Below are 27,064 nucleotides of genomic sequence, written 5' to 3' on the forward strand. Positions count from 1 at the left end.
CAGGTTTAAAAGAGAGCTGGGCTTCCCTGGTGGTGCAGTGGTTAAGAATCCACCTGCCAATGCAGGGGACAAGGGTTTGAGCCCTGGGCAGGAAAGATCCCACATGCCGTGGAGCAACTAAGCCCGTGCGCCACAACTACTGAGCCTGTGCTCTAGAGCCCGCAAGCCACAACTACTGAGCCCACACACCGCAATTACTGAAGCCCGCGTGCCTAGAGCCCACACTCTGCAACAAGAGAAGCCACTGCAATAAGAAGCCTGTGCACTGAAATGAAGAATAGCCCCTGCTCTCTGCAACTACAGAAAGCCCGTGGGCAGCAACGAAGACCCAACGCATACAATAAAAAAGGTAATAACAAATTAATTGACTAATTAATTTTTAAAATTATTTATTTATTTACTTATTTAATTTATTAGCTGTTTTGGGTCTTTGTGGCTGCGCATATGCTTTCTCTTTTTGCAGAGAGTGGGGGCTACTCTTTGTTGCAGTGCGCAGGCTTCTCATTGCGGTGTCTTCTCTTGTTGCAGAGCACAGGCTCTAGGTGTGCAAGCTTCAGTAGTTGCGATGCATAGGCTCAGCAGTTGTGGCACACGGGCTTAGTTGCTCTGCAGCATGTGGGAATCTTCCTGGACCAGGGCTCGAACCCATGTCCCCTGCATTGGCAGGCGCATCCTTAACCACTTCGCCACCAGGGAAGCCCCTGATTAATTAATTTTAAAAAAATAAAAGAGAGTAAAGGCCAGCAGGCTGGGGAGGAATGAGTGAAGAAGAGAGTGGGAGGAGACAGCACAGGGTGGGGAATGTCTCTCCATGGCTCTGAATCGCCCTGGTAACTGGCGTATTGATTTTGGCACGTTAAAGTCACATGGGGGAAACGACGGCGCATTATTCATTGTGGCTTCCGAAGAGCAGAGGGTGTTAAAGAATCCAGACTTCCTGCAGTAGGCGGGGTGGGGCTTGTCCTTACAATGCAAGGCTGCGTGGAGGACGGCGCCCACCCTCTCCGATCCCCCACCCCGCCCCGCCCCGCTGCAAGGGATGAGGAAGGACCCTCAAGGTAAATGGGAAAAGTCACTGCTGATCTCGTGGCAAAGATGGCAGATTGAGCACCCAGACACTGAGTGATCACGGTGCCTCCCTGCATCCCCCAAAATGGCTACTAAAGGGATGTAAGTGTGAACTGAAAAGGACTGGAAAAATGGGAGTGGAGACCAAATCACCCCACTTTGAGAAGCTGGCGAGCAGTAGATGAGAGGTGGAGGCCCCAGGAGATGGGAGAAGGCAGAACCCTGGGCTGCAGTGGGGGATTGATGGAAACCTGTTTAAGAAGCCCCTCTGTGAAATAAATGTCATGCGGGTGTAATGTACAACATGGTGACTATAGTTAATAATATCTCATGGCATATTTGCGGGGGGTTTTTTTGGTTTTTTTTTAATTAAAAAAAACTTTATTTTTATTTTTGTCTGCACTGGGTCTTCATTGCTGCTCGTGGGCTTTCTCTAGTTGCGGTGCGCGGGCTTCTCATTGTGGTGGCTTTTCTTGTTGTGGAGCACAGGCTCTAGGCACGTGTGCTTCAGTAGTTGCCGCATGTGGGCTTAGTTGCTCTGCAGCATGTGGGATCTTCCCAGACCAAGGCTCGAACCTGTGTCCCCTGCATTGGCAGGTGGATTCTCAACCACTGCGCCACCAGGGAAGTCCCTCCATTTCATCTTTGAAAGCTGCTAAGAGAGTAGATCTTAAAAGTTCTCATCACAAGAAAAAAATGTTTATACTTACGTATGGTAATGGATGTTAACTAGACTTACTGTGGTGATCAGTTCACAATATACAAGTGTCCCCTACTTTTCAAAAATTCACTTTAACGCCACTTTGCTTTTGAGAAAGACCTAAATCAGTACCTGTTTTTGCTAGCCAAAAGAAATCCAGAGAGGGTTTTCGCTTTTCCAATAAAAGGCAAAAAGTAAAAATAGCGTTGCATGTTTGTTCTGCAAGGAGCTGCCAAGGGGGCAGCGTGCATCCAAAGCGGTGAGAGAGGCACCGCCGAGCTCAGCATCCCGGCTTCAAGCCACCATAGCTCTGAACTGTGTCTGTGAACATCTGAATTTTGTCTCAATCTATTTTGTGAGCAAGATGCATCCTAAGGTCATTGCTTCTTCCCATTACACCATTTCGGCTTATGAAAGGATACACAGGAATGCTCTGTTTTCGGATAGCAAGAGAAACCTTTAGGCAGATAGCAAACCATTATGTTGCCCACTTGAAACTAATAGAGTGTTATTTGTCAGTATCTCAATTTTTTAAAAAATGGCCCCCTTGCCACCCAGGAGGAGATTGAAAGTCCATCCACAGGAGGGTTTCTGAGTGGGGCACCTCCCTGCAAATGGGTGTTCAGTGAATGTTTACCTGCCAGATGCTGAGCCTCCAGCCCTCATCCCCTCTGTGTTCCTGGGATGCTGCTGGTGGGGCCTGTGCCCTCCAGGCAGAAGAGCAGAAGAACTACCTATGGGGAATGTGGCCAGGCCCAGAGGAAAGACCCAAACACCCTGCACTGGACTTTCCCCAAAACACCACCTGGGCAGGTGGCCCCATCATGAAGCTCCGTTGACAAGACCTCCTCACCCCCTACACACATCCATGCTGAGAGCTTCTAATTGACTTTACAACCAAGGACGACCAGACTCCTGGGGATTTCCTCTAATAGGGGTGATGGAGACTAAAATAAACAAAGAAGAAAATCTTTGAGGAAAAAGAGAAAAAAAACGACTAAAGTCGTTAATATCCCTGAAGAGGTAAGAAGATATATTGTACCCATGAAATAAGAATAGAAGGCTATAAAAAAAGCTCTCAGGGACGTCCCTGGTGGTGCAGTGAATAGGACTCCACACTCCCAATGCAGGGGGCCCATGTTCAATCCCTGGTCAGGAAACTAAGTCCCACAGGCATGCCACAACTAAGAGTTTGCATGCCACAACTAGGGAGTCAGCAAGCCACAACTAAGGAGCCTGCCTGACACAACTAAGACCCTGGTGCAATCAAATAAGTAAATAAATAAATAAAAATTTTTTTTAAATCACACACATATTAAAAAAAAAGCTTTCAGGGAATGAAGAAACAAATCCTGGAAAATTCAAATGTAAGGGCACCATAAAATGTACAACACACAACATGAACCCTAATGAAAAATATGGGACTTAGTTAATAATAATGTATCAATAATGACTCATCAATTGTAACAAGCGTGCTACACTAATACAAGATCTTAAAAATAGGGAAAACTGCAGGGAAGAGGAAAGGGGTATATGGGAGTTCTCTGTACTTTCTACTCAATTTCTGTAAACCTAAAACTGATAATAAAAAATGAAGTCTTTATGAAAAAGAAAAAACATAATTTAAAAAACAATAAAAAATAGCCTATTAATTTGAATAATCATAATAAAAATTTAAATGTGAGAGCATAAGTTAAACATTAATAGGAGGGTTATAAGATATATTTGAAGAAATACCATAGAAAGTAGGGTAAAAAGACATATATGGAAAATAAAAAAGATAAGAAAATTATAGAAACAGCCCCGAAGGTCCAACATCATAGTTATTTAATAAGTAGTTATCAAGCTAGACATCGCTCCAGGCATTTAACAACAGGAGTTCCAAGAAAAACAAAGGAAATAAAAGTGAGGAAATCACCAGTGATAACGTTCAAAAAAACTTCCTTGGGCTTCCTAGGTGGCGCAGTGGTTGAGAATCTGCCTACCAATGCAGGGGACATGGGTTCGATCCCTGCTCCAGGAAGATCCCTTAAAAAACAAACAAACAAACAAAAAAAAACTTCCTTGACCTGAGATTCACCATCAGATCATAAAATGGATGGAAATAGCCCACCATCTTTAAAAGATCCAATAAGCTTCCAGAAACAAAACAAAACAAAACACATTACTACAAAGGATCAGGAATCAGAGGGTTTTAGACTTCTCAACAATAACCATGATGTGAGAAGAAAATAAGAAACGCCTTCAGGGACTTCCCTGGTGGTGCAGTGGTTAAGAATCTGCCTGTCAATGCAGGGGACATGGGTTCAATCCCTGGTCGGGGAAGATCCCACATGCTGTGGAGCAACTAAGCCCATGGGCCACAACTACTGAGCCCGTGTTCTAGAGCCCATGAGCCACAACTACTGAGCCCACACACCACAACTCCTGAAGCCCGTGAACCTAGAGCCTATGCTCCGCAACAAGAGAAGCCACCGCAATGAGAAGCCTGCACACCATAATGAAGAGTAGCCCCTGCTCACCACAACTAAAGAAAGCCCACACACACCAACAAAGACCCAACACAGCCAAAAAAATAAAAAAGAAAAGAAAAAGAAATGCCTTCAATTCTGAAGGAAAATAATATCCAACCTAGATGTCTATACCCCGATGATCAGTCAAGTGTGAGGGTGAAAATAAAGATATTTTCATACATGGAGGAGTCTCGAAAAATTAAATTCCCAAGCATAATTTCTCCCAAAGCTAATAAAGATGTGCTCCAACTAAATAAAGGAATAAACCAAGGAAGAGGACTACCAGGGGCCCAGGAAACAGAGTATCCAACCCAAGACAAAAGTGATGCTAATTCTCAGGAAGATGGCTAGGAGCAAGCCTGGGGTGATGGTTGCACACCAGGTGGAGAGGGGAATTAGCCCAGTTTGGACAGATTGGAGGATAGAAGAGAGACTTCTCAAAAAAGGTAAAACCAAAAGCCCCTCTGATTCTATAAACATGAGAAAAGAGAGAGACAAACATGTGGAGTTTGAGCTTGAAGTAGAGATAAATACATAGAAAACTAACAAATATAAAGGCAATCAACAACTTCAGAGAAAATACATAAAGTTGTTTAGCTCATATTGTAAGCAAGCTTCCTTTCGGCAGTCTATTAAATGCCATGGTTTTTGTATTTCTGTGCTTTTCATTGGTGATTTTTCTGTTTAAAATGGGCCCTAGGCATAATGCTGAAATGGTGTCTAGTGTTCCTAAGTACAAGAAGGCTGTGATGTACCTTATGGAGAAGATACACATATTAGATAAGACTTTGTTCACACATGAGTTGTTGGCAGTGAGTTCAACGGTAATAAACAACAACACACATTAAATTAGGTGTCTTTAAACAGAACACACATAAAACAAGATTATGGATTGACTGGTTGATGAAAATGTTATGATCAGAGGCTTGCAGGAAACTAACCCTGTATTTTCCCTAGGAACAATGGTTCAGTGCGTGCTAGTTCAATGTCTGCAGCAACTTTGTAGAATAAAACTACCACAAATAGTGAGAGTCAACTATAATAAATATTGAAACAATGAAGGGACAGAAGAACATATGTGTCTGTGTATGTATGAGGGGTGGGTATGTGTGTGACATGCACAGGGACAGGAAGAGAATGAGGACAGGGATGAGAAAGGAATGAATAATCCTCATCTTCCACAGAGGGAGATGAGAGATCAAGTCTCAAAGTGAAAAAATGCAGATAATGTCACATAAGCCATTTAGAGATGTGGAGGTGAAGTCCAAAAGATTCAGATAAGAGGTAAGACTCATTCCTGGCAGGACAGGGAAAATGTGAGTAGAGGGTGGGTCAGGCAGCTGCCACTTGAGGTAGAAGGCTTAGAGTCTTTCATCTTGAAGCTGACATGACTTCAGTAAAAGTAAAAATTTCAAGTTAAAGTGGAGAGAAGAAAGCAAGCAGGAGGTGAAGAATATGATGGAGAATGTGTGCCCATTTGTGAGCACCAAAAACAAGAAGTCTGCGTATATTTCTGCCACTGTATCTTGGGAAAGAGACACAACACGCCTCTGAGGAGGGGAATTGAAGGGCTGGGGGCAGCAGAGAGAGGACAACATTGACTACAAACCCCCTCTAACGTTTGAATTTTGTACCTGTGTTATGTATTAACCATTACAAAAAAATAAGTGAAACTGTAAAATATTAAAAGTTAGCTGTTTAGGGACTTCCCTGGTGGTCAAGTGGTAAAGAATCCACCTTCCAATGCAGGGAATGTGGGTTTGATCCGTGGTCGGGGAACTAAGATCCCACATGCCACGGGGCAACTAAGCCTGCACGCCTCAATGAGAGAGCCCACGTGCTGCAAACTACAGAGCCTGCACATCACAACTGCAAAGCCCACGCGCCCTGGAGCCCACATGCCACAACTAGGGAGAAAAAACCCCGCACGCCACAACTGAAAGAAGCCCGCGTGCTATAACAAAAGAGACCATGCACCCCAACAAAACATCCTGCATGCCTCAATGAAGATCCCGTGTGCTTCAACTAAGACCCAATGCAGCCAAAAAAACACAAAAAACAAAAAACAAAGTTAGCTGTTTATACATCCATTTCCTCTCTGGTCAGATCCTGTTATCTCAACCATTTAACTAATAAATACAGTTGCTACAACAAGCAGCCTCAGTGTTTATTTACTGAGTTAAGCTTATGGCCACCCTCCAAAGTAGAGTTCTAAAATCTCCATGTCAGATGGTGGATGAGTTGGGAGCTCAGAGAGGTGAATGAACACACCCAAGGTCACACAGCAAGTAGAGGACAGTACAACCCAGAACCAGGCCCCCTGGCAGGGTCCCTCTGCTCCTCCTCAGGCTTCCCCCAAAGCATTTATCAAACATTCACCATGTACCACATGGCAGGCCAAGTGCCCATGCTGCACACAGCAGGTGCTCAATTCATGTTTTCTTGAAGGAGGGGTGCTGCACAAGGTGTACTCTTACAGTTGAAGGAACTGAGACTCAGAGGGTGTTGTTCCACAGGGTGGCAAGGGGACAGAGAGGGCCACAGCTAGACACTCTGACTCCAGCCACCAAGCTCCTACCTCCCAAGATACCAACTGCCGGCTGAAGGCAATTAGTACCAACACGTCTGAGCACCTACTCTGTGCCCAGCTCTCCTTTAAGAGCTTCCTGTGAGAATTCGATAGAGCACCCCAAGAACCCCACGAAGGGGTACTGGTGTTACAGCCACGGGGACAGGGCCATCAGCTAGGGTGGGGACCCCAGGAAGCAGTCCCCCCCTTCTCCCAAGGATGCTCCTGTCCACAGACACAGCAAAGAAACACAAACTGAGGCTACAGTGGCTCGTGCTCAGGTTACTAGAGCATTCACAGCGGAGCCGGGCCTTCACGGCCTGTTCCTCCCGTCCTCGCCCCCAGACTCTCTGGAGCACACCCACGCGGGAGGGCAGTGGACTTCAGCGCCGGGCTCCAGCCACATGCCTGGGCTGCCCTCCTTGGCAGCAGCACAAGTCACCCCCACCCCGGAGACAAAGAAGCCACTGTCCATCTTTAGGCCCTTCCTGAGGCCTCTTCTTGTCCTTCTGTTCCTTCTGCCCCTTCCTGTTTTCACCCTAAGCTCCAGGGCACTGGGGCAGGAAGAAATAAACGAGGATGAATGTGATCAGATTTCATAATGAAAATAGAGAATGAGTTGGAAGAACTGGGGCAGGGTACTTAAATATTTCTGAACCTAGGTTCTAAATGCAGCCAGCCACTACCACCACCCCCGCCACAACACAGCAGCTAAGAACACAGACTCTGGAGTCCTGCCCCTACCTGGCTGTGTGTTCTTAGGCAAATGACCTCCCCTCTCTGTGCATTGCTTCATCAACCACAAAATGGGATTCTTAAGTCCTTACAGGACTGTGAGAACACTAGAACAAAGCCTGGTACAGAGAGGGGTGGGTGTTATACCAGCTGCATTAGTTAGCTATTGCTGTGTAACAAATTACCCCCAAATTACTGGCTGGAAATAGCAGACATTTATTATCTCATAGTTTCTGTGGGTCAGGAATCCAGGAGCAGCTTAGCTGGGCAGTTCTGGCTCACAGTCTCTTGTGAGGCTTAATCAAGGTGTAAGGTGGGGCTGTTGTCACCTCAAGGTTTCACTGGGAGAGAATCCACTTTCAAGTTCACTCATGTGAGACTCTCCACAGAGCTGCCTCACGTCACAGCAGCCGGCTTTCCCCAGAGGGAGTGATCCACGAGAAAGCACCCAAGGAGGAAGCCACGGTCTTTTTTATTACCTAATCTCAGAAGTAATATCCTATTGCTTTTGTTGCACTCTGTTCATTAGAAGTGAGTGTATAGGTCCAGCTCACACTCAAAGGGAAGGGATTATCACAGGGTGTGAAGACCAGGAAATGGGGCCATCTTCCAGGCTGTCTCCTATAGGAAGTGTGTCAAGCTCTGTGTCGGGGACTTGGAGTTGACCCAGCTCCTGCCCTGTCCCATGGGAGACAGGGCTGGGCACAGATATCTCATGCCCCATGGAGCAGAGCTGTGGCCTGGGCGAGCCCAAGAAGGGAGACAAAGCTTGCCAGCCAAAAAATATACCCTGCACACCTGCTGTGTGCCACCCTGATGGGAGACCAGGGCCACAGGGACACAAAGTCCAACACAGTCTCTATCTGTGCCGCCCCGCCCCCGACAAGGTCCACAGTTTAGTGGGGGTGGAAAGAGACCCCAAAATTAAAAGGCAAGAAAGCAGACACATAAGATAATTACAAGTGACTGATGCTGCTAGTGGTTACAAGTCAAGCTCTGGAGCCACACTGCCTGGGTTCCAATCCTGCCCCCACCACTGGCCAGCTGTGTGACCCTGGACAAGTGACAAAACTATCCTGTGCCTCAGTTTGCTCATCTGTAAGATGGGACAAGAGAGGACCCACCTCTCAGGGTGGTTAGGAGCCCTGTGTAAATCTTAACCATTCTGCTAGAGAGCAACAAGGTGGCAGGTTCTACAGAGACACAGGGTCGGGGAGGGCTGTCTGACAAGGTGACATTTAAGCCATGGCATGCTGAAATGAAGAGCAGAGGAAGAGTGATCTGGGCAGAGGGAACAGCAAGTGCAAAGGCCCTGGGGCTGGAACAAATACAAAAGTGTTTAGGAACAGCAAGGAGGCCAGTGTAGCTGGAAGAGTGACAAAGGAAAGGACAGAAGGGACTTTCCTGGTGGCTCAGTAGTTCAGAATCCGCCAATGCAGGGGACACGGGTTTGAACCCTTGTCTGGGAGGATCCCACATGCCGCGGAGCAACAAAGCCCCTGCGCCACAACTACTGAGCCTGCGCTCTAGAGCCCATGCCACAACTACTAAGCCTGCGTGCCACAACTACTGAAGCCCATGTGCCTAGAGCCTGTGCTCCGCAACAAGAGAAGCCACCGCAATGAGAAGCCTGTGCACTGCAGCAAAGACCCCGCTCATCGTAGCTAGAGAAAGCCCGCACACAGCAACAAAGACCCAATGCAGCCAAAAATAGATAAGTTAATTAATTTAAAAAGAGAAAGAAAGAAGGAAAGAAAGAAAGGGCAGAAGGTTGGGAACATGGTCAGAAACCTCATGTGGTCTAGATTCTAAGAGCAACAAGGAGCCAAGGGAGGCTGCTAAGCAGGAAAATTCAGCAAAGGGTCCCCTGAGGGAGGCAACATCATAAGGCGTCACCAGGCAAAAGGAGGGCCAGTGTATTCCAGAGAGAGGAAGCAGACTGAGCCTGACAAGGCAAGCTGATTTGGGGGCCTGGTGAACCTATGGAGAGTTGGGGAGTGGCAAGTGGGCAGGGGATAGATTGGCAGGACCTCAAGAACCCAGCTGGAGGCTGAGTCTTTTCTGCTGCAGAGGATGGAGGTCGTGGAAGGTGCCTGAACACAGGGCACAGTCCGATCTGCATGTCAGAAAATCAAGGGCAGGAGTAGGGACCAGGGCACGGCTAGGAAAGGACATGTTCTAGAAGGTTCAGAACCAGTCCATTTGCAGTGGAACTCTTCCCAGCTGCACACCATCCCGGCTGCTCACAGAGCCTCAGTTTCTTCACCCTTACAATGGGTTAGTTCTCCCACCTCCCCATGGGCACCAAGACTGGCAGACCCATAGCAAGTGCTCAAGGACTTCCACATGGAGGCTCTTGCTGAGATTTGCTCCGACGGGAATGTCCAGAGACACTATTTCACCCCAGGAGGGCTCCCAACAGCTTCTCTGAGCAAGCCCCTCACAGATACCCCAGAGACCTTCCAAGGATGCCTGCAAACACCACCAGAATCCCCTCCCCAGAGATTCTCAGTCACCAGAGAGCCCGCAAGTCTTGGAATACACAGCAACCTCTCCACAAGACCCGGAACAACCCCAATGTCACGACAGACCTCAAACTCTCAAAGAGCACCCCGACCAGAGAGACTTGTAAATGGCCCTTCAAAGACCCTAAAAGCCCTTTACACATGCCCCAGGAAGCCCTCTCATTCTTCCCGAGAAAGTCCGCCTGAGACCCCTACGGACCTACTGGAGTCCCTGAAGAGCCCCCAGAGTCCTCCCACAGTCACCAAAGCCTCACAGAGACCCCCCCCAAACACGCACGACCTCCCAATCAGCCTCAGCTCTCTCTGGAAGTCCTACTCGCTGCCCTAATACCCCCCAAAGTTGCCGTCCAGCACCCTGACGTCACCCACGCAGCCTCAAGGACACTGAAACCTACACATCTCCCTCCAGGGACCCTCAAGATCTCCCCTGCTGGTGCCCCAGAATCCCCCAACCCACTCTTTTCAGACCCCAGCCCCGCCCCTAGCTCCGCCCTCACCCAAACCCCGCCCCCAGTCTCCGAAACCTCTTTCCCCCAAGCCCGCAGGGTCCCCCAAGCCGCCCTTTCAGCCTCCTCTGTTCGCCCCCCCCCGCCCCCGGGCACTCACCCCGACCCCGACCCCAGCCCTTGTACCAGGCCCAGGCTGCACTCACAAGAGGTCCCGCCTCGCGGTTTTGCAGACGATCCGCAGGAAACGCCAGCCGCCGCTGCCCACGTACACGCCGAACGCCGCCGCTGTGCTCCATGTCCACGGCAGCCCGAGCAACCGTAGCAGCACCAAAGAGGCCACGGAGGCCGAACCCGCACCTGGAGCCCGCATCCTGGGGAGGTGGAGAGCTCTGAGGCCGCGGGCCGCCCGGGCCCCGCCCCATGGCCAACCCAGCCCCGCCCCCAGGTCGAGCTCCGCCCCCGCTTCGAGCCAGGCCCCGCCCACCTGAGTGGGATTGGGCATGTCTCGGACAGTCTCAGCCCCGTCCCAAACTGGGCACAAGCCTCCACGCTCCTAGCCCGGCCCAGGCTTTTCTGCCAATCATTAGTGTACCTCCACGCCCCCCGACGCAGCTCTTACATTCCGTCAATCTCTGACAAGCCCCACCCCATGACTTAGCGGCGGGACCCTGGACCCAAGCCCCACCCTAACGACTGGGGCCCCCAAGCCTAGGCTCCACCTTAGCGCCACTGCAGACCCAGGTCCTGGGCTTTCCTCCAGGTCCCGCCTCTACCCGCCCCCTCCACTCACTTGATCCCGCCCCAGATTAGGCCTCTGGCCCCGTCCACAAGCATCAGCCCTGTTCCAGAGCCCCGCCTGCCCTGGACCAGGTTCGGTCCCTGGGTTAGGCCTATGGCCCCGCCCACACGCACAGGCCCCACCCACTCTGGATCAGGCCCCGCCCCGGTAGCGCAAGCCCCGCCTCCAGTCCTGGACTTAGACCATATTCCCAGGCCCAAGTTCCACCCCGGCCACCAGCCCCGCCCTCAGGCTTTGGCCCGGTCACCACCCTCTGGGTCTCACTCCGGCCCACCTAGCACCCTAGGCCCCGCCCCACCTGCTCTCCCAGGCCGGTTCTCTTCCGACCTGTCTGACTTAGAGCCCTTCTGCAGGCCCGCCTCCTTCCGGAGGCCACGACCATAGAGAGGTCCCCCCGGCCAGAGTGACGACGGCCAACGAGAGCCAGCGGCTAGAACGCCCTGGCGAAGACGGCTGCCGTCTCCATGACAACCAAACCTCCGCCGGCTTCCAGCTGCGCCCCCCCCCCCCCCCGCCCTCTCGGCCTGGAGATTAGGAAACACGTGCGTCCCTCAGCCAAGAGGCGTGGCTGCCGGGCGCTCCCGGCTCTAGCCCTAGATGGCAACCAGAATTCCTACCCCGGGGGACTAGAGAAAGTCTCAGTTCACACTCAGGGCCTACCCGAACTGGGTTATTGCCCCAGTTTATTCTAAATACAACCCCCAAAGCGTCTTCCGTTTTAAACACACATTCCAGGGACGTGGGGAGTCCTAAACTCATACCTGGGGCCCCAGAATATCCAACCCCTATCTCAGTCTTAAAGATATATTCCAAGGACCCAACTAATCCCAAATCCATATCCCCAAATCTTGTGAGTTAAGTCTCAGTGTAGCACCCCAGCAGCCCAGGAAGGACAAAATCCACCCACACACCGGGTCCCCTCATTCTTCCACAGAAAGCTACACCGGGTCCCTTATTTGCATCCCAAGGTCCTAAATGCTCACCTAAAGACCCTAAAGCCCTCCCCGAGATCAAGTGCGGGCCAGTGCTGGCCTTGCTGCCCGCCACCCTGTTCCCTGGCTGACCTGGAGCAGCTCACAGACCCTCCGGCTTTGGCGGCTCTGTCGCAGGCTCCCAGGAGCTCAGGCAGTAGGCGGGCAGGGACACTGAGGCCAAGACAGAGGATCCCCCTCTGGGGCTTCTGGTTCTGCAGACTCCTGGGGCCTGCTCCGACTGCATTGTGCCCACGTGGGCTTCTGCCTTGAATCCCTCTCTCCAAGCTCCCCCTTCCTCTGCCCCCCCACCCCCACCCCAACCCTGCGTGTTTTCTGCGCTGCTTGGCCGACCTTCTCAGCACTCTCTCCTTGGGAGGCAGCCAGGGCCTGCTTCCAGTACCATTTAGAGGACAGAACTGGGCAGGCACTCCCCCCGCCCTATGCTGCCCTTGGTGCCTGCAGGCCACCTAGGGTGGGTGAAATGGGGACGAGGAGGCAGATCCGGCGGACAGGCCCAGAGCCAGCCACTGGTCCCTTACTTTCTCAGCCAGGGGTCAGCAATGCCCAATAACTACAGCAGCAGTCTTATCCTGCCGGGTAGCGCTATTGTGATCACCCCATTTTACAGGTAAAGAAACTGAGGCCTGGAGGAGTTAAGGTTCATTCATTCACAAATGTGAGCAGAGAGCTTGCTCCCCTTCCTTGCCCTCCTCCTCCTCTTCCTTATACTTCTCCTCCCTCTTCTCCATCTTGCCCTGATTCCTCCTACATCCCCTGCCTCCTCCCTCTTTCCCCCTCCCCCATTCTCCTTCCCCTATTCAAGTTTCTCCCCCCCTCCAGCCTTCCTCCACTTCCCTCTTTGTTCACCTTCTACCCTTTCTCCTCCCCCCCACTCCTCTTTCCCTCCCCCCCTCGTCTTCCCTCCTCCCCTCTTCTTCTTCCTCTTTCTTCTCCTTACCTTCTCCCTCTTCCCCCTTTCTTCCCTCTCCTCCTTCCTCCCCATTACCAAGTTTACTGAGCCCTGACTAAATAGAGCACATAACAGTCTGTTCTGGGACTTCCCTGGTGATGCAGTGGTTAAGAATCTGCCTGCCAGTGCAGGGGACATGGTTCAATCCCTAGCCTGGGAAGATCCCACATGCCTTAGAGCAACTAAGCCTGTGAGCCACAACTACTGAAGCCCACACACCTAGAGCCCATGCTCTGCAACAAGAGAAGCCCCTGCAATGAGAAGCCCGTGCATCGCAGCGAAGAGTAGCCCACACTTGCTGCAACTATGGAAAGCCCACATGCAGCAACGAAGACCCAACGCAGCCAATATAAATAATTAATTTAAAAAAAAAGAAACCAAACAATCTCTTCCAACTCTCCCTACAGCTCCCGGAGATACTCTTCTGGGCCCTCAGTCAGCAACCTCCAAATCCAAAAGCCTCTGGAAACCCAACTTTTTCTTAAGGTGCTGCTAGCACTCCAGTGGAGGGACCTCTTCCCTGGCACTGACCCAGGCTGTTTTCAGTAGTCAGTGATGCCTTTTTGCCCCTGTTTATTTTTTATTTATCACTTTACACAGAGGCTTCCCCACACCCCCAAGGACATCACAGAACACATGGCATCTTTCACTCTGTTACCTTCCTAAGATCTGAAAAATTCCCAATTCCAAAAACATAATTGTCCCCAGGGATTCCAGATGGCTGATAAAGGAACAGTCCTGTCCCGGTTTCACAGAAGGGAAAACTGAGGCCTGGACAGGGGGACAGAACTCAGGTTTCAGGGCCAAAGCAGGCTCTGAGCCTCTCCAGCTGGGTGGCCTTGGGCTGGTCAGCTCTCTCCTCTGCACATTGGTTGCCCTCTGGGTGATAACACCCGCCTCCCAGGCGCTCTGCACAAAGGCTCACAAGGGGCTTCTCATCTGGAGAGTGAACGGGCACACAGGAGGTGGGAGGCACAGAATGATGGATGTCTCCCTCCTCCAGGTGACCACATGGGTCTGCAGGCCACAGCAAAGGGAGTTCTTGGAACTTTCTGGAAGAATGAGAGAAACGACGCACAGGTTGAAATAAAATAACGGGAAGATCAAAGCGTGGGAGTTGCACTATTGGTAGAACATGGGCACCGTGTGAGAAGGAGCAATTTCTCTTGGCCAAGTTCAAGTGCCCACCGCGGGGGGGGGTATTAGTTTATTGGGGCTGCCAAGACAAGGTACCACAAACTGAGTAGCTTAAAGAAACAGAAAGGGATTGTCTCACAGTTCTTCCTGAAGCCGGGGGTCAGAAATCAACGTGTCAACCGCCTCACTCCCTCTGGATGTCCTAGGGATCCTTCCTTGCCTCTTCCAACTTGTGGTGGCATTCCTCGGCTTGTGGCCACATTGCTCCAGTCTCTGCCTCCGTCTTCACATGGCCTTCTCCCTGTGTGTCTGTGCCCTCTCCTCTTCCGCCTTTTTTTTTTTTTAAAGTCAAAGTTGTCCTGGAGCATGTGTTTTTATAGATCAGTGCTTCTCCAGCTATCCATAGTGAAAGACAAGGTTTGGTCTTTTTTTTCCTCCAATCAGTCCTGGACTAAAGCCTCTGATCTCTACCCTTTTCTTTTCTCATTTATTTATTTTGGCTGCGTTGGGTCTTCATTGCTGCGTGCAGGCTTTCTCTCGTTGCAGCAAGGGGGATGCTACTCTTTGTTGCAGTGCGTAGGCTTCTTATTGCCATGGCTTCTCCTCTGGAGCACGGGCTCTAGGCACGTGGGCATGGGCTTCAGTAATTGTGGTTCGCAGGTTCTAGAGGACAGGTTTAGTAGTTGTGGCCTATGGGCTTAGTTGCTCCATGACATGTGGGATCTTCCCGGACCAGGGCTCGAACCCATGCCCCCTGCATTGGCAGGTGGATTCTTAACCACTGGGCCACCAGGGAAGTCCTCTTCTGCCTCTTATAAGGACACTTGTTATTTGATTTAGGACCTACCTAGATAATCCAGGATGATCTCTTCTTGAGATCCTTGATTTAATTACATCTGCAAAGACCCTATTTCCAAATAAGGTCACAGTCACAGGTTCTGAGGGTTAGGACTTGGACAGATCTCTTTAAGGGCCACCTGTCAACCCAATAACAGCAAGGTAACCAGTTAAGAGCAGTGATTTTCAACTAGGGGGTGATCCTGCCCCCTTTGGACACTTGGTGACACCTGGAGATATTTTTAATTGTTACAGCATGGGACCAGGTATGGTGGGGGGGGGGGGGTTACAGCATCTAGTGAGTCGAGGCCAGGGATGCTGTTAAATGTCCTGCACTGGATAAAGAAGATGTGGCATATATACACAATGGAATATTACTCAGCTATAAAAAGGGATGAGATGGAGCTATATGTAATGAGGTGGATAGAACTACAATCTGTCATACAGAGTGAAGTAAGTCAGAAAGAGAAGGACAAATATTGTATGCTAACTCACATATACGGAATCTAAAAATGGTACTGATGAACTCAGTGACAAGAACAAGGATGCAGATACAGAAAATGGACTGGAGAACTCAAGGTATGGGAGGGGGCGGGGGGTGAAGGGGAAACTGAGATGAAGCGAGAGAGTAGCACAGACATATATATACTACCAACTGTAAAATAGATAGTCAGTGGGAAGTTGTTGTATAACAAAGGGAGTCCAACTCGAGGATGGAAGATGCCTTAGAGGACTGGGGCGGGGAGGGTGGGGGGGACTCGAGGGGGGGGAGTCAAGGAAGGGAGGGAATACGGGGATATGTGTATAAAAACAGATGATTGAACTTGGTGTACCCCCAAAAAAATAAAAATAAAAAAATGTCCTGCACTGTTCAGGACAGCCCCCACACCACAAAGAATGATCTGGCCCCAAATGGCAAGGATGCTACAGTTCAGAAATTCTGGGATAGCTCAAAGGCCCGGTCAAGTTGGAATAGGCTCTGCAGCCTAACAGACATCATTTGCTGGGTGACTTCTCCCAGGCTCCGTGCTTAAAATGGAATAAAACCACACAGGCCTTTTAGGGCTGTTCTGAGAACACAAGCCTGACACCTCTGTTGATCTTAAAAATAAAACAGTTATTTTAGGACTTCCCTGGTGGTGCAGTGGTTAAGAATCCACCTGCCAGGGCTTCCTAGGTGGTGCAGTGGATAAGAATCCACCTGCCAATGCAGGGGACACGGGTTCGATCCCTGCTCCAGGAAGATCCCACATGCCGCGAGCAACTAAGCCCGTATGCCACAACTATTGAGCCTGTGCTTTAGAGCCCTTGAGCCACAACTATTGAGCCCATGTGCTGCAGCTACTGAAGCCCATGTGCCTAGAGCCCGTGCTCCACAACAAGAGAAGCCACGGCAATGAGGAGCCCACGCACCACAACAGAGTAGCCCCCACTCACCACAACTAAAAAGAAAGCCCGTGCACAGCAAAAAAGACCCAACACAGCCAATAAATAAATAAATTAATTAATTAATTTAAAAAAAATTAAAAAAAAGAATCCACCTGCCAAAGCAGGGGACGCGGGTTTGATCCCTGGTCCGGGAAGATTCCATATACCTCGGAGCAACTAAACCCATGCGCCACAACTACTGAGCCCATGCACCTAGAGCCCATGCTCTGCAAGAAAAGAAGCCACCATAATGAGAAGCTCGAGCACCGCAATGAGAGTAGCCTCCACTTGCCACAACTAGAGAAAGCCAACGTGCAGCAACAAAGACCCAACGCAGCCAAAATTAAAAAACAAAACAAAACAAAAACAAAACCCAAAAAACAGTTATTTTACCAGCAAAGATGGATTTATGGGGGAATAGCATGGAATTGCAATCCAGGACAAGCAACCTACAGCAAAAACCATAGACAAGTCCAATAACAACAACAACAAAAAGGAGAGAAACATTATTTATAAAGAAAAAGAAGGCAGTTGAGGCATTGTTTGGAAGGAAAATCCATTAGAGAAAAGTGAGAGTTCAGGGTGACAACAGTTTCTCATTGGCTAAGTTCCTGGGGTAGTTGATTTCCTGTACCAAATGCGATGTACATCTTTTCTTGTGAGTGCCTGTAACTGATGATTCTTTCCTGTTGATGATTCTTCTGTTGGGGCCTGTAATTGACAGTTCTTGCTGTAACTGACCTTGAATGGTACTGCATGAGCGCTCCCGCTCCTGGCCTCCCAACTCCATTTAAGCAAGGTTTCTGTATAGAAGAGTTGTCCATTGTTGAGATCATTTTGCTCTCAGTAACCTCTTGAATTCACAGTCAGTTGGGACTTCCCACAGTTCTGGCAGAGTGAGGAAAATCTGACCAGGAAATTGCTTCTTCTTTTTTTTTAAAAATATTTATTTATTTATTGGCTGTGTTGAGTCTTAGTTGGGGCACATGGGATCTTTCGTTGCAGCTCACGGGCTTCTCTCTAGTTGTGGCGCGTGGGCTCTTTAGTTGTGGCACATGGGCTTAGTTGCTCCGCATTATGTGGGAATCTTAGTTCCCTGACCAGGGATCGAACCCGAGTCCCCTGCATTGGAAGGTGGATTCTCAACCACTGGACCACCAGGGAAGTCCCAGGAAATTGTTTCTAAATGGAATTGAAGCCAGACACCTCAGTTGGGACTCCAACCCACAATCTCCCAGCTGAAGCCTCACACCTGGTCTCAGGGCTTACTGCAGTTCAGGCTCTTTTATCTCAGCACAGAAAGAATTTAACAAGAGGCAAAGTGATAGGCAAGAAGGGGATTTATTTATTTATTTTTACAATTTAGTTTTATTTATTTTGGCTTCCCGGGTCTTGGTTGCGGCATGCGGGCTCCCTAATTGTGGCATGCATGTGGGATCTAGTTCCCCAACCAGGGATCGAACCCAGGCCCCCTCATTGGGAGCTCGGAGTCTTACCCCTGAGGCCCCAGGGAAGTCCCAAGAGGTGGATTTAATAGTATAGAACTCTTGTGAAGGATAGAAGCAGGCAGGCAAAAGAGCTCTGCTGTCCTGAGAACAAAGGGGGCTACCTTTTCACAATGAAAGAAAAAGTAGGGAAGAAAAAGACCCCCTTCTTCCTCATTCTCGTGTAGATGTCAAGGCTTACCTCATTAGCTCCTCCTTTAACCTTATATGGTCTAACTGGGACTGTCATAGCGCTACTTAAATCATATGTATTGGGTTGGCCAAAGAGTTCGTTCAGGTCTTTCCATACCATCTTACGGCAAAACCAGAACTTTTTGGCCAACCCAGTATATTAATTAAAAAAAGGTGGTAACATATCCAGCTCAATATCAAAAAAACAAACAAAAGAATCAAAAAATGGGCAGAAGACCTAAATAGGCATTTCTCCAAACAAGACATGCAGATGGCCAAGAGGCACATGAAAAGCTGCTCAACATCACTAATTATTAGAGAAATGCAAATCAAAACTACAATGAGGTATCACCTCACACCGGTCAGAATGGGCATCATCAGAAAATCTACAAACAGTAAATGCTGGAGAGGGTGTGGAGAAAAGGGGACGCTCTTGCACTGCTGGTGGGAATGTAAATTAATACAGCCACTGTGGAGAACAATATGGAGGTTCCTTGCAAAACTAAAAATAGAACTACCATATGACCCAGCAATCTCACTGCTGGGCATATACCCAGAGAACACCATCATTCAAAAAGACACATGCACCCCAATGTTAATTGCAGCACTATTTACAATAGCCAGGACGTGGAAGCAACCTAAATGTCCATCAACAGATGAATGGATAAAGAAGATGTGGTACATACATACAATGGAATATTGCTCAGCTGTAAAAAGCAATGAAACTGGGACATTTGTAGAGACATGGATGGACCTAGAGACTGTCCTACAGAGTGAAGTGAGTCAGAAAGAGAAAAACAAATATCTCATATTAACACGTATATGCGGAATGTAGAAAAATGGTACAAATCAACCGGTTTGCAAAGCAGAAATAGAGACCCAGATGCAGAGGACAAACATATGGACACCAAGTGGGGAAAGCGGGGAGGGTTGAGGGGGGGGATGAATTGGGAGATTGGGAATACCAAATTGTACACTCTAAACATATGCAGTTTATTGTAAAAACTTAAAAATTGAAGAAAAAAAAAGGCGGTAACATATACTAAAATATGATCATTCATCTCAGGATTCAGTGTAATGTCACCTTTCCCCTAGTTTCTTTCACCTTTCCCCCATATTCCTGTGTAAGCTGCATGCAGGAACGCAAGTTTTCCAGGGTCATTGCCTTACAGACCTCACAAGGCCAAGCAAAGGCAAGTCTTGTATCCATTTTTCTGTGGTAGTGGCCTAAGTCATTCTGTTTAGTTTCAAAATGTTCTGATTGTGGCTTAGCTGTCAGATACTCTGGGCATTTCCTGGTTGGTGTCTAGTTTACAGTGACCTTCTGAAGGCCCTGTCTATCTGTTGTCCCCTAGTGGGATTTCTAGCTGTGGAACTGTTTTACTCTGCCCCATCAGAATGAAACAGGGAGAAATCAGGGATGGGCCTGGTCCCAAAGCCTTGATAAGGGAAATTAAACTCTTGAGAGTAAGGATTTTGTGGTTTTCTTCTTTATTGTTGAATGTCAATACTAAGTTTCTTTCAGAGACTTTCACGTCTCCCTAGGTCCAGAAAAATCCTTAAAACCTGGTGTTCTGGTTCCCTATTACTGTATAACAAATCACCCCAAACTGAGTAGCTTCCTACAAGGGTCTTCAACTATTTCTCAGGATCCCATAGGTTGCCTGTGAGACTGGCTGGGACCTGGGATCTGAGACTCTTTGCTGCCGGGCTTGTACCTGGACAAACGTCTCCTCAAGCAACAAAATATTAATACAAAGAAACTATAAGGGACTAAAAATAACTGTGTGCATGCACCCTTGGGGCAAACTATGGACAACAAGATACAAAAAGACCAAAAAACCCCAATTGCCACTTGTGAAGAGCTGGGAGCAAAAGTGGGATGTCAGATGGAAAAGCAGAGGACTACACATGGTCCCTGCACACACCACCACCGCCACCACCACCAAAGGGATGGGCAAACCACCAAAGCCACCCCTCCGGCCCACCCCCTGGATACACCCCATCCTCGCCCCATATAAGGAACCAGCTCGCACCCCCTTCAGGGATGGAGGCAGCAAGGGAAACTGTTACTTGTTCTCACTCCCTCTGCTGCAGCAGGGGCCCCAAGAAAGGCTTGCCTGAACTTCTGGTCTGGCCTCTGATCAATTTCTATTGTTGAAGGAGGCCAAGAGCCCTGGTCAGTAACACCCAGGCAGTCCCTCTGCTGGTCTCACATGGCCCAGTCATTCTCCTGCATTCTGCCAGTGGCTGGGCTGGAAGATCGCGTGTGGTGCAGCTGGTGCTGGCTGTTGGCTGGGCGTCCAGCTCTCTTTTATGTGGCCTCTCAACCAATAGGCTAGAACAGGAGTCACAGGCCAAATCCTGCTCTCTGTGGGCTAAAGAATGGTTTTTACATTTTTGAATGGTTGAAAAAAAAAAATCAAAAGTTTGCTCTTTTTTTTAATTTATTTTTTTGTTTTTTGGCTCTTTATTGGAACATAATTGCTTTACACTCTTGTACCAGTTTTTGAGGTACACCAAAGTCAATCAGCCGTATTTATACACATATCCCCATATTCCCTCCCTCCTGCGACTCTCCCCCACCCTCCCTGGTAAGTTTGCTCTCTTATGACATGAAATTTTTATGAAATTCAGATTTCAGTGTCTGTAAATACAGTTTTAATTCATTTACATATTGTCCAGAGACGCTTTTCCACAATGAGAGACTTTGAAGTTGTAGCAGAGACTGTATGGCCTACAATGATGAAAATATTTATTCCTTGGCCCTTTACATAAAAAGTTTGCCAACCTCTGGGCTAGATCAGCTTCCTTACATGGGGTGTCTGGAGGCTGCATTCCAAAAGAGTGAAAGTTGGAGGCGAGAAGAAGTCTTACCCTGTGAACTCACACCTTCTGTCACGTTCTGTTGGTCAAAGCAAGTTAGGAGCCAGCCTGGCTTCAAGGAGAGGGGACCTAGTTCCCAGCGCTTGATGGGAGGGGCTGCAAAATACCGTCACCATGATTTTCACGCTTACACACCACGGGATCTTAGGGTGGGCTGTCCAGACAGAATTCAGGAGGATGGAAGGGGGAGAAAAAGTATATTCTCTTAAATTTCTAACTGGAATTCAGCATGTTTTCTCATGTCCTGCCAAGCAGATAGCGGCCAGCTCTGTGACTTCGTCGCCCGTGTAAATCAAAGATAATTTCACAGCACATCCTGGTCATGGCAGGCAGACACCCTGAAATATCATTTAAGCTCACCTTGACTTAGAAATCACGGTCATTCATTAGCAGAGCCCTTGTGATTTAGGATTACCGAATGCATTCATGAAGAAGCACGTATCCTTTTACATCACAATTGAATAAAATATTTTCACACCAGTATGTCAGTCTGACGAGTTTTTTTGTTTTTGTTTTTTTGATGCCTTTGCAGTTGTCTCCTGAGACAGACCTGTGAGTAGCAGGCCCCCCTAAACCAAAGAATCAGGTCGAGGTTTAGGCAGATTAGTGAGATCCTAAACTGGCCTCCTAAAGATTCCTAATCCTGGGACAGCAGCCAGCCAGCAGGCTCGGGGTCACACGAGGTCCTTTGGCCCTGTCCCCAGCACCCAGCCAGGGTTGCCATGGCCTCCCTGTTCTCTGGCCGTGTCCTGATCCGAAACAACAGTGACCGGGATGAGCTGGACACGGAGGGTGAGCTCAGTCGCCGGCTGGAAAACCGGCTGGTACTGCTGTTCTTCGGTGCCGGGTCGTGCCCGAAGTGCCAGGCCTTTGCACCCATCCTCAGGGACTTCTTCGTGCGGCTCACGGATGAGTTCTACGTCCTGCGGGCAGCCCAGCTGGCCCTGGTGTACGTATCCCAGGACCCGACGGAGGAGCAGCAGGACCTGTTCCTTAGGGACATGCCCAAGAAGTGGCTCTTCTTGCCCTTCGAAGATGACCTGAGGAGGTGAGACGAGAGGAGAGGTCAGGGAGGGCTTCCTGGAGGAGGGACTGTTTCTACTGAAAGTGAAGTATTTTTTACTGATGTATCTGTTCCATCTGAAGTTGATGAGCACCCTCCGTGGACCAATCAGAACAGAGAACTCAGGGGAGGGGTGGGGGTGGGGTACACATGTCCATTTCCATCCAGCTCCCCTGGGAGTTTACAACACACATGAAACAAAGCCTCAAACACTCAAATAAATACAGAATAACAAACTGCAGTAGTTCCCAAGGACAAAGGGAGGATGTCATGTGGAAATATAATGGGGAGACCTTGCTGAGATTTGGGGCTCAGGGCATGATTCCCAGAGGAAATGGCTTTAAAGAGAGACCCCCCCCCAAGGGCAGGGAGGGTAGGAGGGTAAAGATTGAGGAAAGGGAAGTGTTTCCAGGGAAGAGGACACAGCACAAAGGCTCCCAGGATTTCAGAGAAAGAACAACCAATTCAGGGAACTGTAATACCAGGCGTAAGAAGCCAGCTGGCACCATGTGCAGCAGCACCCCAGATGCCACCGAAAGAGTGTGGATGTGATCCGCAGAGTAGCTGGGAGCCATGGAGGGCACTGGAGCTGAGAGAGAGAGAGAGGTGGCTGGGTTCAAGCTTTCCAATGTGCTGCCCAATAAACAGTGTGATCATTTGTGGCTATGTTCGAACTTCCCCTTTTCTGCAGTAACACTTTCACTCTTTTTAAACCCCAACGTTTTACTGTGAAAAATTTCCTCAAGCCATGTGGCACGGCCAACAAAAAAAAGAAAAGAAAAATTTCAAAGGTACCCAAAAGTCGGAAGGAGCACACAAAACCCATGGGAATTGTTAACATTTTGCCATGTGTTTTATGTCCACGCGTGTGGGGTTTGGGCGGAACCACTTGAAAGTGAGTGGCAGGCTTCGTGACATTTTACTGATCTCATCCATTTTGTTTCAAAACTTAGACGTTTCTGGTCACGGAGCCCTTCATCACCACCTAATATCATTAGCGTTTGCGTACTTGCTCACTCCCACAGCCTTCTGCAGCTGAGAAGGTTCTGTTCCCCAAATGGCAAACATCTCCCTCCCCCCCACCCCACCCCCCCGCGCTCCGGGAAGAAATGCCAGCTGCAAGGGCATCATAGCCGAACACTGACCTTGTTTGGGGCAGAGTCCTCTCAACAAAACCTTCACCCAGGCAGGTATGCGGACAGAGAGTGCACGAGTCCCCACCCGCCCACCCCTCCCACACACAGGGCTGCCAGACAAAAGACAGGATACCCAGTTCAATATGAATGTCACATAAATAATGAAGAATTTTGAGTATAAGTATGTCCCATATAATGCAAGGACATATACGCGGTTGAGTCAAAAATTATCCGCATTCCGGTTATGTTAGAACGTCTGTTGGCCGCACTGTCTTATCAGCACTTTCCGTTCAAGGCCACTGTCTCTCCAGTCACAGCTGTGCAGGTGTGAACATGTTACATCAGTTCATTTGTAACTGCCATTCGAGCAAAACTGGATGCCCCACCTGTGATCTGCACAAAAGAAGAGCAGTATGCAGTGATTCGTTTTTTGTGATCTGAGGGTGTACCTGATACCATTATTTATCGAAGACTTGGTGTGCAGTATGGAGAAAGTGTTTTGTCACGAAGAAGTGTGTATGAATGGATAGAGAAGTTGCTCTGTTGGACTTTCACCTGTTTGGTCCTCTGAAAGCAGCCCTTCGAGGACAAAGATTCACTTCTGATGAAGTGAAGACAGCAGTGCATTCGTGGCCCGCAGCTCAGCCTAAAACATTTTTTAACGAGGGACTATAAAAGCTTGTTGACAGATGGACACAGTGTATTGAAAAACAAGGAGATTACGTCAAAAAATGAGGTATGTGTCTTTTCTAAAAGTTAATTAAAATAAGTTCTACAGCCAGTGCGGATAATTTTTGACTCACCCTTGTAAAAAAGTTCTTTGTTGTTTACATGAAATTCAAATTCACTCATACCAGGTATCCTGTATTTCTAGTTGCTAAGCCTGGAAACCTACTCTTGTGGGATTTTGCAAGTACCATGTGTTCTCTGTGTGGATGACTGGAAAAGGGCCACCCAAGAAGCCCATGGGTGGAAGTTAAGAATCACGGGTGATGGGCCCAGTCTGTCAGCCTCTTCCATTCCGTGATGGCTGTGTGGGATTTTGGCCTAGATGGGAGATTTGGTCTGGGGTCTCCTGTGGGTGGCTTCCAACTGGCTCCCTATTATACAGAAAACAAAATCAAAAACTCCTTACCATAGCCCTGCAGGGCCTTTATGATCAAGGTTGCACTCCAATCTCCCTCCAATCTCCAGACCTTTGCACAAATTGTGCCCTCTGCATGGGAAAACTTTCCCCAGTTCACCCCTTCCTCATCCTGCAAATCTCAGCTCCAAGGTCACCTCCTTAGAAAGGCCCTCTTTGACCATAAGTCCTTTACCCAGTTTAACATCTCTATGAGATTTATCAGTATGTATTCATTCATCCCACACACATTTCCTGAGTATATACTATGTGCTCGGCACTATTTCAGGCACTGAGGACACTCGTGAATAGAGACAGAAATCCGCGCCCTAGTGAAGCTACTTTCTATTGTGGGAGAAAATGACAAACAGGAGAAATAAACTATGCAGTGTGTTGGATGCTGAGAGCCCAGCAACAGTACAGAGAAAGAGAGGCGCTGAGATTTGAGGTTGGGTGTCTGCACCATACAGGGTCTGAATCCGCAGATGTATGGGGAGAGTGCTCCAGGCAGAGGACATGACCAGTGCAAAGGCTCTGTGGTGGGAACATGTCTGGGGCACAGACCGGGGGCCAGTGTGGCCCGGCCCGTCTTGGTTCCTGGGCATCCCCAGAGGCCAGCAGGGGACGGTGCACACAGAAGGCGCTCAGTAAGTACTGGGAGGAGGGATGCAGGGCTCCTCGGCTCGGGGTCAAGGACGAGGGTCCGGCCTGACCGATCCGCCCGTCGCGCAGGGACCTCGGGCGCCGGTTCTCCGTAGAGCGCCTGCCGGCGGTCGTGGTGCTCAAGCCGAGCGGGGATGTGCTCACGCTCGACGCGGCCGACGAGATCCGACGCCTGGGCCCTGCCTGCTTCGCCAACTGGCAGGAGGCGGCTGAGGTGCTGGACCGCAGCTTCCTGCAGCCCGAGGACCTGGACGACCCCGCGCCGCGGAGCCTCACGGAGCCACTGCGCCGCCGCAAGTACCGCGTGGACCCGGCTGCGCGGGGAGAACGAGGCCCGGGGAGAGAGGGCGGCCCTGGGCAGGAGGGCGGGGCCGAGGGCGGGGCCGAAGGACTGTTCTGACCCTTGGAGGGGTGCACAGGACTGGGGGTTCTCTGATGAAACCCCCAAGAGGAGGGGCGGGGGCGGGGCCGGGGCGGAAGCCTGCTGTTCTCATCCCTTTGGTGGGAGAGACCAGAGAGGGGCGGGTCTATGATGAGTCCTTCCCCCTCCCCTAGGGCAGGAGGGGCTGGGGGCTGGGAGGCTGTTCTGAACCCCCGGTAAGAGAGATCCGACCAACTGTGGGTCTGTGATGAGCGCTCATACCCCTCTTCCGGGCGGGACCGGGACTGTTCTGAGCCCCGAAGATGGAAGGCTGGCAGGCAGAGCAAGCCGAATCCCTGGGGAAACCCAACAGGGCGGGAAGTGGGACGGGGGAGCGGAAGGGACCGTTCTGAATTCAGGCCAGGAGGAGGGAGGGGACGCAGCTTCGGGCTGGAGCTTAGGGCTGGTGGGGGGGGGGGAGGCTGTCTCTATTCTGAACCCACCCCCAGGAGCAGAGGGGAGATGGGGTGGGGCTGCTCTGAGCTACCCAGATGCAGAGTAAAGGCCGAGAAGTGGGGAGTAGGAAGGATCTTTTTGAGGTCCACCCACCCCTGGAGTGAGAGAGGGCGAGGGGGTGCGTGATGAGATGGTGGGGGAGAAGCAGGGAGGGACCCGAGGGAGCCAGTTCTGAACCCCCCCCCCCCCCCCCCACACACACAGGTGGACAGGGACGATGATGGAGATTTCTGTGTGAGACCTCCCCCAGGACCTGGCGGCCCCAGGGCCTGTCTTGGTTCTCCAGCGGCATGTCTGAGCCTTCCCGGCCTGGGTGGTGAAGCGGGGAGAGCTTTTCAAGGGCCTCTTGAAATATGTTTTAAGACTTGGGGAGGTGAGGTGGTTAATAGTTCCAAAATGGGAAAATACAAACTAAAATTGAATGATCAGTGCTGAGAACGGTCAGCCCATCGTACACTGAATGAGTTGTTCACATATCTCATGCGCAGAATTATAACAGTCCTTTAACAGCAGATTTGTAGCTTACACGGGATGCAGTTCAATAGTTGACGGCATATGCCCTGGGTCCCAGACCTCCAGCGAGGGCTCAGAGTCTCCCTGTCCTTGGTGAACCCCGGGGATTCAAGAGGGAGTCCGTAGAATTTAGAAATCAAAAACTCCAGTCTGGAGCCCCTTCCCGGCTGTGTGACAGTCACCTCCCCTTTCTAAGCCTCTTTTCTTTCCTCTGAAAAATGACAGTAAGACAAGGTCCTACCTGGCAGGTCAGCCAAGGAGCGAGAGCAAGAGCTCGCTCCCCGCACCAACCACTTCACTTTGCCTCTGGCGCCGCCTGGCGGCGGTACGGGGAGGTGCGTCCCCGGGGCGGGGCCAAACATGCAAATGAGATGGACTCCACACCTGCTCCCAGTCTCCAGAAAGGATGTGCTAGGAAGGCAC

General features: G+C 49.8%; 2 protein-coding genes across 4 annotated transcripts in view; one reads left to right on the forward strand and one right to left on the reverse strand.

Annotated features, from left to right (window-relative positions):
• SLC27A1 (solute carrier family 27 member 1) overlaps nt 1-10,962 on the reverse strand; it is a 35,624-nt gene extending 24,662 nt beyond the window's left edge. For all 3 annotated transcript variants that reach the window (XM_057709747.1, XM_057709745.1, XM_057709746.1), the window contains exon 1: nt 10,763-10,962. In XM_057709747.1, coding sequence (XP_057565730.1) covers nt 10,763-10,929 — 167 coding nt within the window. In that variant the 5' untranslated portion in view covers nt 10,930-10,962. The remainder of the gene's footprint in view (nt 1-10,762) is intronic.
• Nucleotides 10,963-21,988: 11,026 nt separating this feature from the next.
• Nucleotides 21,989-25,651, forward strand: NXNL1 (nucleoredoxin like 1). Its single transcript, XM_057709748.1, has 2 exons — nt 21,989-22,314; nt 25,321-25,651. The coding sequence occupies exons 1-2, from the start codon at nt 21,989-21,991 to the stop codon at nt 25,649-25,651; spliced, it is 657 nt and encodes a 218-aa protein (XP_057565731.1).
• The last annotated feature ends 1,413 nt before the right edge of the window (nt 25,652-27,064 follow it).

Source organism: Hippopotamus amphibius, chromosome 15 (genome assembly GCF_030028045.1).
Source record: "Hippopotamus amphibius kiboko isolate mHipAmp2 chromosome 15, mHipAmp2.hap2, whole genome shotgun sequence".
Lineage (NCBI taxonomy): Eukaryota > Metazoa > Chordata > Mammalia > Artiodactyla > Hippopotamidae > Hippopotamus > Hippopotamus amphibius.

Excerpts from the sequence above, each read along its gene's own strand:
- NXNL1 (XM_057709748.1), top strand. The coding sequence starts at position 21,989 with ATGGCCTCCCTGTTCTCTGGCCGTGTCCTGATCCGAAACAACAGTGAC. Across the intron at positions 22,315-25,320 it reads TTCGAAGATGACCTGAGGAG|GGACCTCGGGCGCCGGTTCT; the intron begins GTGAGACGAGAG and ends CCCGTCGCGCAG.